This window comes from Chanodichthys erythropterus, chromosome 10 (assembly GCF_024489055.1).
Source record: "Chanodichthys erythropterus isolate Z2021 chromosome 10, ASM2448905v1, whole genome shotgun sequence".
Lineage (NCBI taxonomy): Eukaryota > Metazoa > Chordata > Actinopteri > Cypriniformes > Xenocyprididae > Chanodichthys > Chanodichthys erythropterus.
In genome coordinates, this window is record NC_090230.1 from 17,230,220 (window position 1) to 17,245,202 (window position 14,983).

At 38.6% G+C, this 14,983-nt stretch overlaps 1 protein-coding gene across 16 annotated transcripts in view; it reads right to left on the reverse strand.

Moving 5' to 3' along the window:
• The window catches only part of LOC137027791 (complement factor H-like), a 59,648-nt gene extending 46,622 nt beyond the window's left edge, over window positions 1-13,026 (reverse strand). For 5 of the 16 annotated variants that reach the window (XR_010896086.1, XM_067396316.1, XM_067396315.1 and 2 more), the window contains exons 1-7: window positions 12,709-13,025; window positions 1,464-1,655; window positions 1,213-1,386; window positions 926-1,102; window positions 632-805; window positions 389-559; window positions 78-257 (exon numbers count right to left, since the gene is read on the reverse strand). Coding sequence is in view for 14 of the 16 variants with exons in the window: in XM_067396316.1 (XP_067252417.1) it covers window positions 78-257; window positions 389-559; window positions 632-805; window positions 926-1,102; window positions 1,213-1,386; window positions 1,464-1,655; window positions 12,709-12,778 (1,138 nt within the window). In the remaining 2 variants the exon portion in view is untranslated. Of the gene's footprint in view, window positions 1-77; window positions 258-388; window positions 560-631; window positions 806-925; window positions 1,103-1,212; window positions 1,387-1,463; window positions 1,656-9,154; window positions 9,318-9,434; window positions 9,750-10,408; window positions 10,546-10,634 lie in introns of those variants that run through there. The other 11 variants (XM_067396309.1, XM_067396306.1, XM_067396307.1 and 8 more) reach the window with 11 other exon arrangements.
• Window positions 13,027-14,983: the final 1,957 nt, after the last annotated feature.

Below are 14,983 nucleotides of genomic sequence, written 5' to 3' on the forward strand. Positions count from 1 at the left end.
TTTCACCCACAGAAATGTTTTTTTCTAATCTGTAACAAGTTTTAAAAGACAGTTATCATCACCAATCAAAGTCTTACCTTGACATGTTGGCACTTCTTCCCAAGTTCCACTGCGGCAGAAAACTGTGCTTTTCCCTTTAATTAAGAATGAGCTTCGACATGCGTATGTTACACTAGATCCATCTCCATAAATTTCTTCAGGTTTAGATGTTACGGATGCATTTTCCACCTTTGGAGGAATGTCACAACGTACATCCACTAAAAAAAGAAACGTATGGAAATTCATGAACTCCAGTAAGAATGAGGTTAAAATTATCAATAGATTCTATTGTCCACTATATGCTGTCGCTGCTCCTCACAAAAATATAATAAGAGTTTGAGAAGCTCACCCTCACAAACTGGTGTCTCCCATGTACCACTGACACATCTTATGAAGCGTGGAGTTGGTTTGAACCCTGGATCACATTTAAATTCTGTTTTGTCTCCATCATTGTAGGTCTGTTTTGTTTGCTTTAGTTTTCCATGGTGAACACTGGGAAAAGCACCACATTCTTCCTCCCCTGTAAAGATAGACAATATTTCAGTAACCTGTCATTCGTCTAACACCTGAGACTGACAATAATTAAACTCACGGATGCACCGGGGTTCTTCAGACCAAGAGCCTCCGCTGCATGTCACTGAATCCCACCAGTTCCCACTGAATGGTTTATAACCCGTGTTGCAGGAGTAAAAGATTTTTTCCTCAGTGGAGGAGAGGGTGTGAAACCCGTTTTCCACAGATGGATCAGGGCACAATATTTGTTTTGCTGTGAGGAAACAGTTTCAAGACTTCAAAATAATGATTATGTTTTTGAGATATGATTTTGTAGATAGTGTTTTGTGATATGATTGAATATTGAAAAAGTTCTGTGATATAACTAACATACCAATGCATTGCTGTATGTCTGTCCATTCAGTCCAGGAGTTACAGCGGATTTCTACAGGCTGCTCTGGTTCAAAGCCACGACGACATTTATATTGTATCCTTGAACTGATTTTGTACTCTGGTCTCTGTTCACCCAAAATCTCTGCATTTGGGATTATTGGTGCTGCACACATTTTCCCTGTAAACAAATAACCATCATATCAATTAGAATTAATATTATATGATGAATAATTTGCACTGAACTTTTTTTTTATTTCACAAAAACATATATTTAATATCAGCACATACCAGCACACAGTGGTTTTGGAGTCCATCCGTCTCGTGTGCATGTGGCCTCTCCTTTCTCATAATCATACCCATTAAAGCAATAGTACGTTTTTTTTGTTCCCAATGTCCTTTCTCCACTGAAGTAAGAGTGTGGGTTAACCACATGCTGGTCACGTGGAACTACACATCTAATCTCTGAAACAAGATTCACAATATTTTAATAACACAGTAAGTTCAGCTCCTAATGCAGAAGTGTTTCTCTACAATCTTACCCTCACAAACAGGCTCATGATTCCACTCCCCGTTCTCTTGACATTTAAATGATCTGATGAATTCTTTTGTACCAAAGATCCAGTATCTTTCAGTGCAGGTGATCTCCACACTTTCTCCAGCTCTGAAAATAGTTTTTCCCTCTGGGTTGATCTTTACTCCAAATCTTGTTGACTTAAGCTCACAAGTTACTTCTGCATAAGAATCAAATCAAAAATATGTAAAAATTAATTTGAATTCTGTGTTTTTCCAAAAGTGAATAGATAAAATTCCACATATAATATATTGAATGCACTTTTATGTATTATTACTATATCTCAGTTCACGAGTGACACCACTGATGTTTTGACATTACGAAGGGTCTATAGACAGTTATATTTTAATATTGTTTCCCATATGAATTATTAATGTACATTTTTTCCCCAGACAAAACTCTGTAATTTGTTATTTCTCAGTTGCACATGGAATGGAACCAAATTGTTATCTTCTGGGTTAATAATACACACATCACAGGAAATGCAAATTTTTCTGTACAAGAATAAGCTTGAGAAGGGACAAAGAAAGAGGTGTGAAGGTGGTGAAAAGAGTTGAGGAATTGTTTTAATGAGAGGAAGAGTGGAACAGGTAGAAAGAGATGATGAGAGAGGACGAGAGAGATTATGAAAAGGAGAGGGCATAGGAAGAATAGGGAAAAGATGTGGGAGAAGAGATTTGTAAAGTGAATAAGAGGATAAATTGTAAGAAGACTTGAAAATAAAGGGGACAGGAGGATAGAAGATGAGTGAAGAGATGTAGAAGTTTCAGAATTTCAAAGGAAATGGGAGTCACCCTAATTGACCATGAACTCTAGAAGCTAGGAAACAAAACCAAAGGGTTTCAATGGCATTCCACTGCTATGAGAATTGTACTATACTATAGCCCTATTCATACAGGATTAGTATTTTCAGGGGACCTTGTGTCTGAATTTTGTATGGCGCGTTCACAAGGGACAAGCACACTCAAAAAATAACTTGTTGGTCTAACTTAATTCAATTATGACACCTATTTCCACACAGTTGGACTGATTTATTTGAACTTAATCTAGGTTAATTGTACTGATGAGTAAAATTCATCCTAATTGAATGAGATCACACCAGTTTCATTTGAAGTATTCTGTGAATGTTTCCTGAACATAATTCACTCTTGTTGATCTAACCAGTGCTATTGCAATTCAAACTGGTGCCCTTGTACAGAGTTGCTCAAGTTTTCTGTGAAACATTTGTAGCATGCATGAAATGATCAGGTAAAGAACTTCTCAGTCAGCAGGCTTTACCACAGTTAAAGCTTGTTGAGAACAACATAGATTTATTTCATGTAGCCACCCATAGCCTAACCACAAGGTCTACACTTCAGCATAATGGTAACCTCATAAAAATTGACATAACATAAACTCTTTTAAATGTCAAATATAACTGAACATCAAACTTTAAAAGGTATTTCCCTTTCCTAAAAAAACACATTAAATAGCACTTAATTTCAACATTTACTGTCCCGATCTATCCCTACGCAATGCATGCTGGGAACTAGAAATCCACTACCCAGTTTCAATCAATGCAACATAAATGATTTGTGTAGTCCCAACACAAATGGTTTAGGTTAACCTAACAATTTGCAAGAGTGCAAATGCCAATTAAGTAAAAAACTAAAGATTTGTGTTGGTTCAGCTTATTTTATTTATATAAACTGAGCAAGCAGCTAGAATCATTTTTTTTTTGAGTGCAAAGTCTGTGATTTTTTTCAAATTTACTAACTTATCTCCAGGATATGATGTCAATGCTTTGCGTATGGTCTGGTTGGATGGATAAAAACAAAAAAAAAGAAAAAACAAATATAGTTTTTTGCCCTGTGTCATTTACATTTTACCAGGTTAAAATCTAATTGCTCAAGCTTTACACTTGATTTATTTGTAACACATTAATCTTGAATTATGCTGTGAACCCCCTCACTTGCAGTATTTTGAATAGGCTATTGCTTGGAAATGTCTAGTTATAGATCTAGCTGTATGATATATCATAAACATGTCATCCATCTCTATCTATCTAATCTCTATCTATCTAATCAATCCTTTTTTGTTTCAAAATTGTATAGTTGTATGAATGAATGAATGAATGAATGAATGATGCATTTATATAGTGCTTTCATATGTACTACTGTACACCAAAAGCTCTTTACAATCGAATCAGGGGTCTCTCCTGTATGGTGTATAGCAATATGATCAAGCACCCAAAATACTATAAAAACACTCCAACACAGCCTCCATTCTTCGCGGAAGATGGATAAAAAGACACACAGGAAACAAAAACCTTGAAAAAATGATATACGACCCCGCCAAATCCTGTCCAGATACTGATTTGCACAGGACTATATTATCACAGGACTTCAGTGTTCAGCAAAATGTAGTAGGCCATTTCTGGGGGAATTTTACAACTTACAGACATGGCCAATTCGCATTGGTTTACAAACACAGACAACCTCCGCAATTACTACAAATGACTAGAGATCACCAGGTAATACTACCCCACACAGTAAAAGGACTCCGTGGCGGATCCACCGCGGAGGTATCGCGCAGAGGTGGAAAGTCCAGGGCTCAAAAAGTAAAAGTCCTGCCATCTTTTTTTTCCACCCACTGAAGCGGTGTTAAAGTTAATGAAGTAAATAAGTGATTAATTGATTGATGATTGAGCATTATTGAAGACACCTGATGATAACAAGCAGAATCACCAAAGGAGAAAATCACAATTTTTAAGACACCATCACAGATATCAGGGTTTGCTTTAGTTGAGCTCTTGACCCTTCACTTTTTAATGTTAAAATTTATTTGGGCAGTTTTAACTGCATTAAAACCAACCAGACAAGCAAAGTTAAAATATCAAGTGCTGTTGGTTTTATTTTCACATAATCAATATTTGATCTCAATCTCTGAGTTAGATTTATATTATTGATTACAGCAGCACTGTGATTCTACAGCAGAAGATCCATTTTTTTTTTTCAAAATAATTAAATCATCAAAAGTTGTTCTTAGAAGAAAAAAAAGGCTTTTGTATAGACACAAACATCAAGAATCAATCTGTGAATCTCAACAATGGTGAGAATAATAAATCATGTTGCAGTGCATTCTGGGAGCCACCAATCAAAACTCATCCATGGCTCCCATCATGCATTGCTGCATGAATAAATTATGAGCTGAATTGTCTTAGTAATTTCTTTATTCTCACTATTTAAATTTTGCTGTTTTTCTGTGACTTTTTAGTAGCTTGTTTTCTAATGTTCAGAGTTGATCAGTTTATCAGAATATGTTGCTTGTCACCGTCGTTGAGATTCATACGCTGATTCTTGATGTCTGTGTGTGCCTTAAAAAAGGATTTTTTTTTTTTTTGGGTCAGAACAACTTTTAAGAAATCCTTTATATTTTATTGATAAAACTGATCGTCTGTAGAATCACGGTGCTGCTGTAATCAATAATGTAAATCTAACTCAGAGATTGGGCTCTAAATGAGTTCAGATTAAATAATGATTATGTGAAAACATAACCAACACCACCTGATCATCTTTTGTCTTTGCTTGTCTGACTGTTACAACTCAGTTACAGCAGCCCAAACAAATTCCAATATTAAAAAGTCAAGGTTCAAGAGCCCAACTAAAGCAAACCCTGACCTCTGTGATGGTGGCTTAAAAATTGTGATTTTCTCCTTTGGTGATTCTGCTTGTTATCATCAGGTGTCTTCAATAATGCTCAACCATCACTCAATTAATCACTTATTTATCTCATTAACTTTAACAGCGCTTCAGCGGGTGAAAAAAAAATATAGCAGGACTTTTACTTTCTGACCCCTGGACTATACACCTCTGCCGCGAACGGACCCGTATCGGAGCCCACTTGCGCGCAGTGACGGATCAGTTGTGGGATATTCTATGTAGTGAAACTACGTAATGCATTACATGCTTTGAACGCTGAATGGTGTTTCACCCACGAGGGGGCGTTGTTGAGTTAGTTGAATAAATGCATGGCTAGTGAGGAGTCCACGGGTGTTTTGTGTGCTATTTACCCACATTTTAAGATAGAGAACACGACATGGTGTCAGAGTAGGATACGCTAATAAGCTTGCGGAAGAAGTTTTGTTTCGGGGCAAGTTTAGCTTGAGGTGAGGTGAAGTCGCAAAGTCATGGAACAAGCGAGGAGAAGTCAGCGCACTCCAGGTGATGCAGCTGCCGGGGGGAGAGAGCCGCCCGCGCCGGGCCCCTGTGTTACGTTCAGCATCCAGCCACCTGAGCCATCTAACTTCTCAAAACCTCACGAATGGGAGAAATGGATTCGACGGTTCGAGCGTTTCCGTCAGGCCAGTAATCTCCACACTTCTACGCAAGTAAATCAAATAAATACACTCATGTACTGTATGGGTGATGAAGCGGACGACATTTTAAAAGGGCTGAACTTGACGAAGATATGAAGCATTATGTCGCAGTGAAGGAGGGTTTTCAAGTTTTCTTTGTTGTGAAGAAAAATGTAATCTATGAAAGAGCACGTTTCAACATGAGAAAACAAGGGGAAAACGAACCTGTCGACTCCTTCGTGACTGCACTGTACTCACTGGCTGAGCACTGCAAATATGGGCCATTGCACGACGAATTGATCAGAGACAGGTTAGTCGTCGGGTTGAATGACATACGTCTGTCGGAGCGAATGCAGTTAGACAAAGATCTAACGCTTGAAAAAGCCATCGATATGGCAAGACAGACTGAAGCAGTGAAGCAACAGCAGAGTAACTTGCGTAGTGATTGTGTTAATGCTAAAACGCCTGGCTCCGTGGACAGAGTCATAAGCAAAGGCAAGCAGTTTCAAAGCAGGCAGAGAGTCAAAAGTGCTTATGGAGCAAAAGAAAAGTTTAAACAGCCACAATCAAGATGTCACAAGTGTGGTAAAAGCCCATCGCATCCAAAAGTGCACTGCCCTGCAAATACAGTACTGTGTCATGCCTGTGGGAAACGGGGTCACTACCAAAAGGTGTGTATTTCATCAAGAAAGGTGAATGAAATTCAAGAACAAGACCCTGGCATATTTTTAGGCACAGTAGTTGCTGAGGGTGACCCCTGGTTGATTGATATTAAAATAAAGGACTGTGAAATACAGTTCAAAATCGACACAGGTGCTGATGTGACTGTTATGCCAGACCATGTGTTCCAGGACATATTCAAAGAAGGCAACAAACCGACACTCCGGAGAGTGACCACGCCTTTGCTTGGACCCGGATGCTCACCACTCAGTGTGATTGGAGTTTCAAACATGTTGCTTCAGAAAGGACACAAACGTACATTTGAGGACGTGTATGTTGTTAAGAGTCTTCATTTGCCACTGCTAGGCAGACCCGCCATCACCAAGCTGGGTCTTGTCACACGTGTTGATGGCATAAGCATTCACACTCTACAGGAACGTTATCCAAAGCTGTGCAGTGGGCTGGGACTGTTACAGAGGCCATATACCATTAAATTGAGCCCAGGAGCAGTTTCATTTTCCCTCAAAACTCCACGCCGCATTCCACTCCCACTCATGCCAAAAGTTAAAAATGAGCTACAACGCATGGAGCGAATGGGAGTCATTAGCAGGGTGGAAGAACCCACGGAGTGGTGTGCGGGGATTGTTGTAGTACCTAAAAAGTCTGGCGATCCACGCATCTGCGTTGACTTAACAAAGCTCAATGAATCTGTGCGAAGGGAGAAATTTATTCTTCCCTCGGTTGAACAGACCCTTGGATTGCTAGCGGGAGCTTGTGTTTTTAGCAAGCTGGATGCGAACATGGGATTTTGGCAAATTCCGCTAGCCGAACAGTCCGCCAAGCTGACGACTTTTATTACACCTTTTGGGCGGTACTTCTTTAACCGGCTGCCCTTCGGTATCGCATCAGCACCTGAGCACTTTCAAAATCGTATGGTAACTGAAGTCACGGAAGGCTTGGATGGAGTGGTCTGTCATATGGATGACGTGCTTGTGTGGGGGCGTTCTCAAGAGGAGCATGATGTGCGCCTTCACGCAGTGCTCCAAAGGATGGAAAATGCTGGCGTCACACTCAATTTAGACAAATGTGACTTGTCACAGCGTGTGGTCAAGTTTCTCGGCCACATTATCTCAGATACAGGAGTGCAACCAGACCCAACCAAGACAGCAGCGGTCCGGGAGATGCCAGAGCCAACAAACGTCACCGAGCTCAGGAGTTTTCTTGGCATGGTCAACAGAGGTGGAAAGTCCAGGGGTCAGAAAGTAAAAGTCCTGCCATATTTTTATTCCACCACTGAAGCATTAATGAGATAAATAAGTGATTAATTGAGTAATGATTGAGCATTATTGAAGACACCTGATGATAACAAGCAGAATCACCAAAGGAGAAAATCACAATTTTTAAGACACCATCGTGGAGATGAGGGTTTGTTTTAGTTGAGCTCTTGACCCTTGACTTAATAATATTAGATATTGATTGGGCAGTTTTAACTGCATTAAAACCAACCAGACAAGCAAAGTTAAAAGATGATCAGGTGGTGTTGGTTATGTTTTCACATAATCATTATTTGATCTGAATCACTGAACTCATTTAGAACCCAATCTCTGAGTTAGATTTACATTATTGATTACAGTAGCACTGTGATTCTACAGAAAAAGATCAGCTTTATCAATAAAATATGAAGGATTTCTTAAAAGTTGTTCTGATAAAAAAAAAAAAAAAAGCTTTCTTTTAGGCACACACAGACATCAAGAATCATCCTGTGAATCTCAACAGTGGTGAGAATAATAAACCATGTTGCAGTGCATTCTGGGAGCCACCAATCAAAACTCATCCACGGCTCCCATCATGCATTGCTGCATGAATAAATTATGAGCTAAATTGTCTTAGTAATTTTCTTTATTCTCACTATTTAAATTTTGGTGTTTTTCTGTGACTTTTTAGTAGCTTGTTTTCTAATGTTCAGAGTTGATCTGTTGATCAGAATATGTTGCTTGTCACCATTGTTGAGATTCACAGGCTGATTCTTGATGTCTGTGTGTGCCTAAATTAAAGCTTTTTTGTGATAAGGACATCTCTAAAAAAAAAAAAAAAAAAAAGTTTTGATAAAGCTGATCTTGTGCTGCAGAATCACAGTGCTGCTGTAATCAATAATGTAAATCTAACTCAGAGATTGGGCTCTAAATGAGTTCAGTGATTTAGATCAAATAATGATTATGTGAAAACATAACCAATACCACCTGATCATCTTTTAACTTTGCTTGTCAGGTTGGTTTTAATGCAGTTAAAACTACCCAAACAAAATCTAACATTAAAAAGTCAAAGGTCAAGAGCTCAACTAAAACAAACCCTGACCTCGATGATGGTAACTTAAAATTGTGATTTTCTCCTTTGGTGATGCTGCTTGTTATCATCAGGTGTCTTCAATAATGCTCAATCATCACTCAATTAATCACTTATTTATCTCATTAATGCTTCAGTGGGTGGAATAAAAATATGGCAGGACTTTTACTTTCTGACCCCTGGACTTTCCACCTCTGATGGTCAACCAGCTGGGGAAATTCATTCCGCATCTGGCAGAAAAAGATAAACCCCTCAGAGATCTTCTGTCCAAGAAAAACTGCTGGTTTTGAGGGAAAGAACAAGTTAGAGCCTTTAAGAACCTGAAGGAAGACTTGTCATCTGCACCAGTGTTGGCCCTGTATGATGCAAACAAGCCACTCAAAGTATCTGCAGACGCATCGTCGTACGGACTGGGCGCAGTCCTGCTGCAGAAGGAGGGTGATGATTGGAGACCCGTGGCCTATGCGTCACGGTCTCTTACTCCTGTGGAGCAAAGATACGCACAGATAGAAAAGGAGGCCCTGGGACTGACATGGGCATGTGAGAGATTTCGTGACTTTTTGATTGGCCAACATTTCGAGATGGAAACTGATCACAAACCATTGTTGAGTCTCCTAGGTGGCCAGGAACTGGATGCCCTTCCTCCCCGCATCCAACGTTTCCTTATGAGACTGATGCGCTATTCATACAAGATCTCTCATGTTCCAGGGAAGAGCTTATGGTCTGCAGACACTCTGTCGCGTGCTCCACTACCTGCCGATAAAGAAAACATAAATGACGAGCTCATGGAAAGCACTAACATTTATGTGGACAGCATTGTGGAGCATCTACCAGCAAGCCAAAATTTCCTGGATAACCTGAGAGAGCACCTCAAATCAGACAGTGTTTGCTCAAATGTCATGAGACTGTGTCAGGACGGGTGGCCTGAGTCCAGTCGGTGCACAGGAAATGAGAAGCTTTACTGGTCTGAACGAGCGTATCTATCTGTTCACGATGGCCTTCTTCTAAAAGGTACAAGACTTGTTATTCCCTCTGCATTGCGGAATGATGTCCTTGCCAGGCTGCACGAAGGGCATCAAGGAGTAGTTAAATGCAAAGAACGTGCACGGCAAAGTGTGTGGTGGCCGGGACTTAACCAGCAGTTGAACGAGCTGGTTCTGAAATGCAGTGCTTGCATTAAGGAGCGCACCAATCACACTGAACCATTAATTCCAACAGATTTTCCTGAAAGGCCCTGGCAAAAGTTAGGGACAGATCTGTTTGTCCTGAAAGGGAAAACATACCTTTTAGTTGTGGATTACTATTCACGGTATGTCGAGGTGGCAAATTTATCACTCACCAGCTCTGCAGATGTTACTACACATCTAAAGTCTATCTTTGCACGCCACGGCATTCCTGAGACATTAATGAGCGATAATGGGCCACAGTTCTCATCAAGCACTTTCTCGAAGTTCGCAGCTACTTACGGTTTCAAACATGTCACTAGTAGCCCGAAGCATCCACGCAGCAATGGTGAGGCTGAGCGGGCTGTACAGACTGTAAAAAACCTCCTCAAAAAAGAGCAAGATCCTTACCTTGCTTTACTGTCATACAGGTCAACTCCACTTCACAACGGGTACAGCCCTGCCCAGCTGCTCATGGGACGCCGTCTTCGTACTACGGTGCCAATTCTCCCAAGTCTTCTGGACCCGGTGTTGCCTGACAGCAGCACCTTACGTGTTCAGGAGAAAAAGAAAAGAAGTGTTGACATGAGATACTTCAATTACCGTCATCGAGTGCATGATTTGAACGAGCTCGCACCTGGCGATCAGGTGTGGGTCACGGATCAAAAGGTGACAGGAACTGTGGTGGAGAAACATCCAACACCACGTTTTTACCAGGTGGATGTGCCTCATGGAACTGTTCGGAGGAACCGTCATTTCCTCATTCCCATGGAGGGTGGTTGTGACACCCAGGCTGGTTCGCAGTTGTCTGGGAATATTACAGAGACACAAAATGCCCTGACATCTCAAACATATTCTGCTAGTCCACAAGGAGTAACTAGAACCAGATCTGGGAGGCCAGTCATGAAACCTAAAAGACTGAATTTGTAGTCACTCTACTGTAACCTTAATCAGGCGGTTTACTCTTTAAAAAAAACAAAAGAAAAACAAAAGGGGGAGTAAGGTTACAGAAAATGTGGAAAGTATATACGCTTAACTGGTAGTTAGGTGTAACTGTTGATAATGTTTTTTTTCCCAGTGAACAGTATCCAGGTAATGTTCATCTGTGCAAAGGATTTTGTTTATTGCTCATTGTTGAGTTGTGTTCTAAGTCATGTTATTAAGTATAAGATGTCAATGTCTCAATGCTTTGTTTTCATTGTTTTCTCTTTGTTAAAAGGGGAGATGTGGGATATTCTATGTAGTGAAACTACATAATGCATTACATGCTTTGAACGCTGAATGGTGTTTCACCCACGAGGGGGCGTTGTTGAGTTAGTTGAATAAATGCATGGCTAGTGAGGAGTCCACGGGTGTTTTGTGTGCTATTTACCCACGTTTTAAGATAGAGAACACGACATCTGTAACTCCCGCCTTGACTCCGCGCCGCATCCGCGATTAAAACCTTACCTCCGCGGCGGGTCTGTTTGGGACCCGCAAATTGATACATCCGCTACAGTAAAGGCGCGTGCGCGTCCGCTGATTGACAGTAGAATTTATGGCGTCGCCCCGATGCGGACCTGATCCTCTGGGCGGCGTCAAAACGAATGTGACAGTCACGCGGATCTGCCTAGGAGTCCCCTGCTGTGTGAAAAAATAAAATTCTGCTGTAATCAATAATGTAAATCTAACTCAGAGATTGAGCTATTAAAGAGTTCAGTGATTCAGATCAAACAATGATTTTGACAAATTATAAGCAACAACACCTGATCATCTTTTAACTTTGCTTATCTGGTTGTTTTAATGCAGTTAAAACTGCCCAAAGAAAATCTAATACTGGAAATGCAAGGGTCAAGAGCTCAACTAAAACAAACCCTGACCTCGATGATGGTAACTTAAAAATTGTGATTTTCTCCTTTGTTGATTCTGCTTGTTATCATCAGGTGTCTTCAATAATGCTCAATCATCACTCAATTAATCACTTATTTATCTCATTAATGCTTCAGTGGGTGGAATAAAAATATGGCAGGACTTTTACTCTTTGACCCCTGGATTACCCACCTCTGTTTATATATTTTGCTATTGTATTTTGGAGTGACACTTTCATAAACTTTTCTATTATCCTCTGATCATATAATGGTAAATATCACAATATCATATCACAACAACAGTGATCAGCAATAAAGATAAGCCTAATACTCACAATAAAAATAATAAGGTCATAGATCATAACACAGTCTCGGAGGTAAGAAGTGGATTATCCTTCACCTGAAATGTTTGTCTTTTCATCCTGAAATGCGAGAAAATGTTTTGGACCACAATAATTAGAAAGCCCACAAATCCCTTCACTCGATTGGGATGTTCTCTTTTATTCTTGACGGCAAGGGCAGTGACTGTAATATCAAGCATATTTTGTAGTATTGAACACATATTTATACAGATTTCATCAGGCTCCAAAAATCCTTCGAAAAGAACACAAAGAATGTCCTTCTCAGCTGCCATAGTTGCAACTCTTGCATCATCAGAACGTAAATGCACCACTGTTTCCATTTAAAAAAACATTTTGTTAGGGCTGAACACAGCCCAGGCTGCTCTCAAAGACATTTTGAGAAGCACAAACAAATGTCACACAAAGATGTACTAGTCAACACTCTTTAAAATCATTTAAGGTAAATTTTGGGTGTGATTGTAATATGGATAATATTCCACATATTAAAAATGAATAAACTCACCTTGACCTCGCACAACAGTGACAGAAAACAGAAAAAAGGAAAAGCTGATGATTTGTACAGGAACTCTCATTTTGAACTCTCATTTCACAAATGACTGTAACTTTTGATTTCTGTCTCTTTTTGTATGATGAGAGATCAAAAAGTTAATCATTTACTAAGTCAAAAGGAAGACTCTTTTCTACCAATCCACTTTATGGCGTGCAGAAGGATATTTTGTTTAAAAGAAAAGTCATTTTTATCTGATGTTAACTGAACACATCAAAATACAGTGATAATCTACTGTATCATGCAGTTCACTTTCAGTCTCATCATGAGTCTATTTCACAAATGGATTTGAGTTTGGGACCTGCTTTATAATATGTGTAAGTCAGTAAAATAATTGAAAAGGACATTAAGATGAACACAAAGATGATGCACAACTAAAGGAAAACAACCAAAAGACAAATAAAAAAAGTCAAGAATGTTTACAGAAATCTCATTTTGGGTCGACATCACAAGTAGCTTTTCTGTTATTTGGACAAATTAAAAGACAAAACGACAAACTTCTTAAATAACATTTATGTAACCAGGAAGCAAAAAGAAAGTTCCAAAATATTTCATGTGTTCACATACTGTGCTTTACAGGTAAACCCGTTAGATTTTTTTTTTTTTCCACTGACTATTGTTAATTACATTTAAATAAGAAAATGATTAGATTAATTAATCTGTCCCTTAGGACAATGTAAAAAACTACAGAAATGAGTGAGATGAAAGAAGTTTTAAAATATTAACATATTTCAATGTTTCAAATATTGCTAAACAAATAACTTTGAGAGTTCCACCCTTAAAGTATCCAAGCTAAAACTGAATGACTGAAACTGTTGTTGTCTCCCAGATGACCTAGATGATCTTCCTTATCTCACACTGAAAAAAGAAAAAGTTTGCCTTTTTAAACCGTAAATACTGGATATCATTTACTGGATCTTACTGTGGACTTTTGGTAAACATTGAAATGGTAAACTCAAAGGTCTTTCATTTTAAAGGTAAATGTTTGTCATGTGGTAGTTGAGTTTTGGCAAATTCAATGAATAGGGTCAACATTTTTAAAAATAGATTATAGAGTTTTTTTTATAGAATTTAGTAATTTATATATATATATATATATATATATATATATATATATATATATATATATATATATATATATATATATATATATATATATATATATATATATATATATATATATATATATATATATATATATATATATATATATATATATATATATATATATATATATATACACACTTAACCTAATCACCTCTTCACAAAATATACGGATTGGCTTGGCTATACACACAAAAATGCAAGGTTGTTGTTTTCAGATTGATCCACTCTGGGATTTGGTTTCAAAAAATAGCAGTTTCAGGCTCCCAAAATGCCAGATCTTTCTGGACGAATCGCCAATAAGATACAAAATTTGTACGTATACAGCTATGCGTCTCCGTGTGATGGACTCCTGGTCCTGAGTTGTCTTGTTATCATTTTATTCACCTGTGTCTTGTTAATTAGCTCATTCATTCCCTTTGTTTGTTCATGCCTACAAGCCTTCAGTACTCCTTTATGCTGGGAACACACTAAAAGCTTTTTAAAATCTTATAAGATTTTCAACATGTGAGAGACCACAAACCTGAGGAGAAAAAAATCTTAGAATTAACCGTTATGCTCCAATAGTGTGTGGTGTGCCATGATGTGACAAAGTCCAGACTATTACAATCTATTAAGTTTATTACAGTGTGTAACGGTGTCAGACATTTCCAAGGAGATAATTAGTCATTTTTGGCGAACAGGTGAAATATCTGAGAGAGCAAGACAAAAGGGACTGCAGTATGCATTCGAGGGAAATATCCACGACATAATATGCAACTGATTAGAAAATAATTTGATCAAAATTGAAGCTAAAGCCTATAACGTTAGGTCTCAGCGCAAGCAGCAGCCGCCTCATACGCTGACCATTCAAATTGGAAACACACAAATTGAGGAACAGCTTTGTTCATCCACAGCAAGTTAAGTGAAATTTGTGAAAATAACCTAATATTTATAAATCAAACAGCTTATCCATAAATCTTGTGGAATAAACACAAGACATTAGCCTGACCATATTTTTATAGCGCCAGGCTACTCCATCTTGCCTTTAATCATCTTATTTTACATTCAAATATATGCATTATGAACAAAGAACTGTCATTATTTCCAAGCAATGATGTGCTGAGTTAGCTAGCTAGCTAACCTA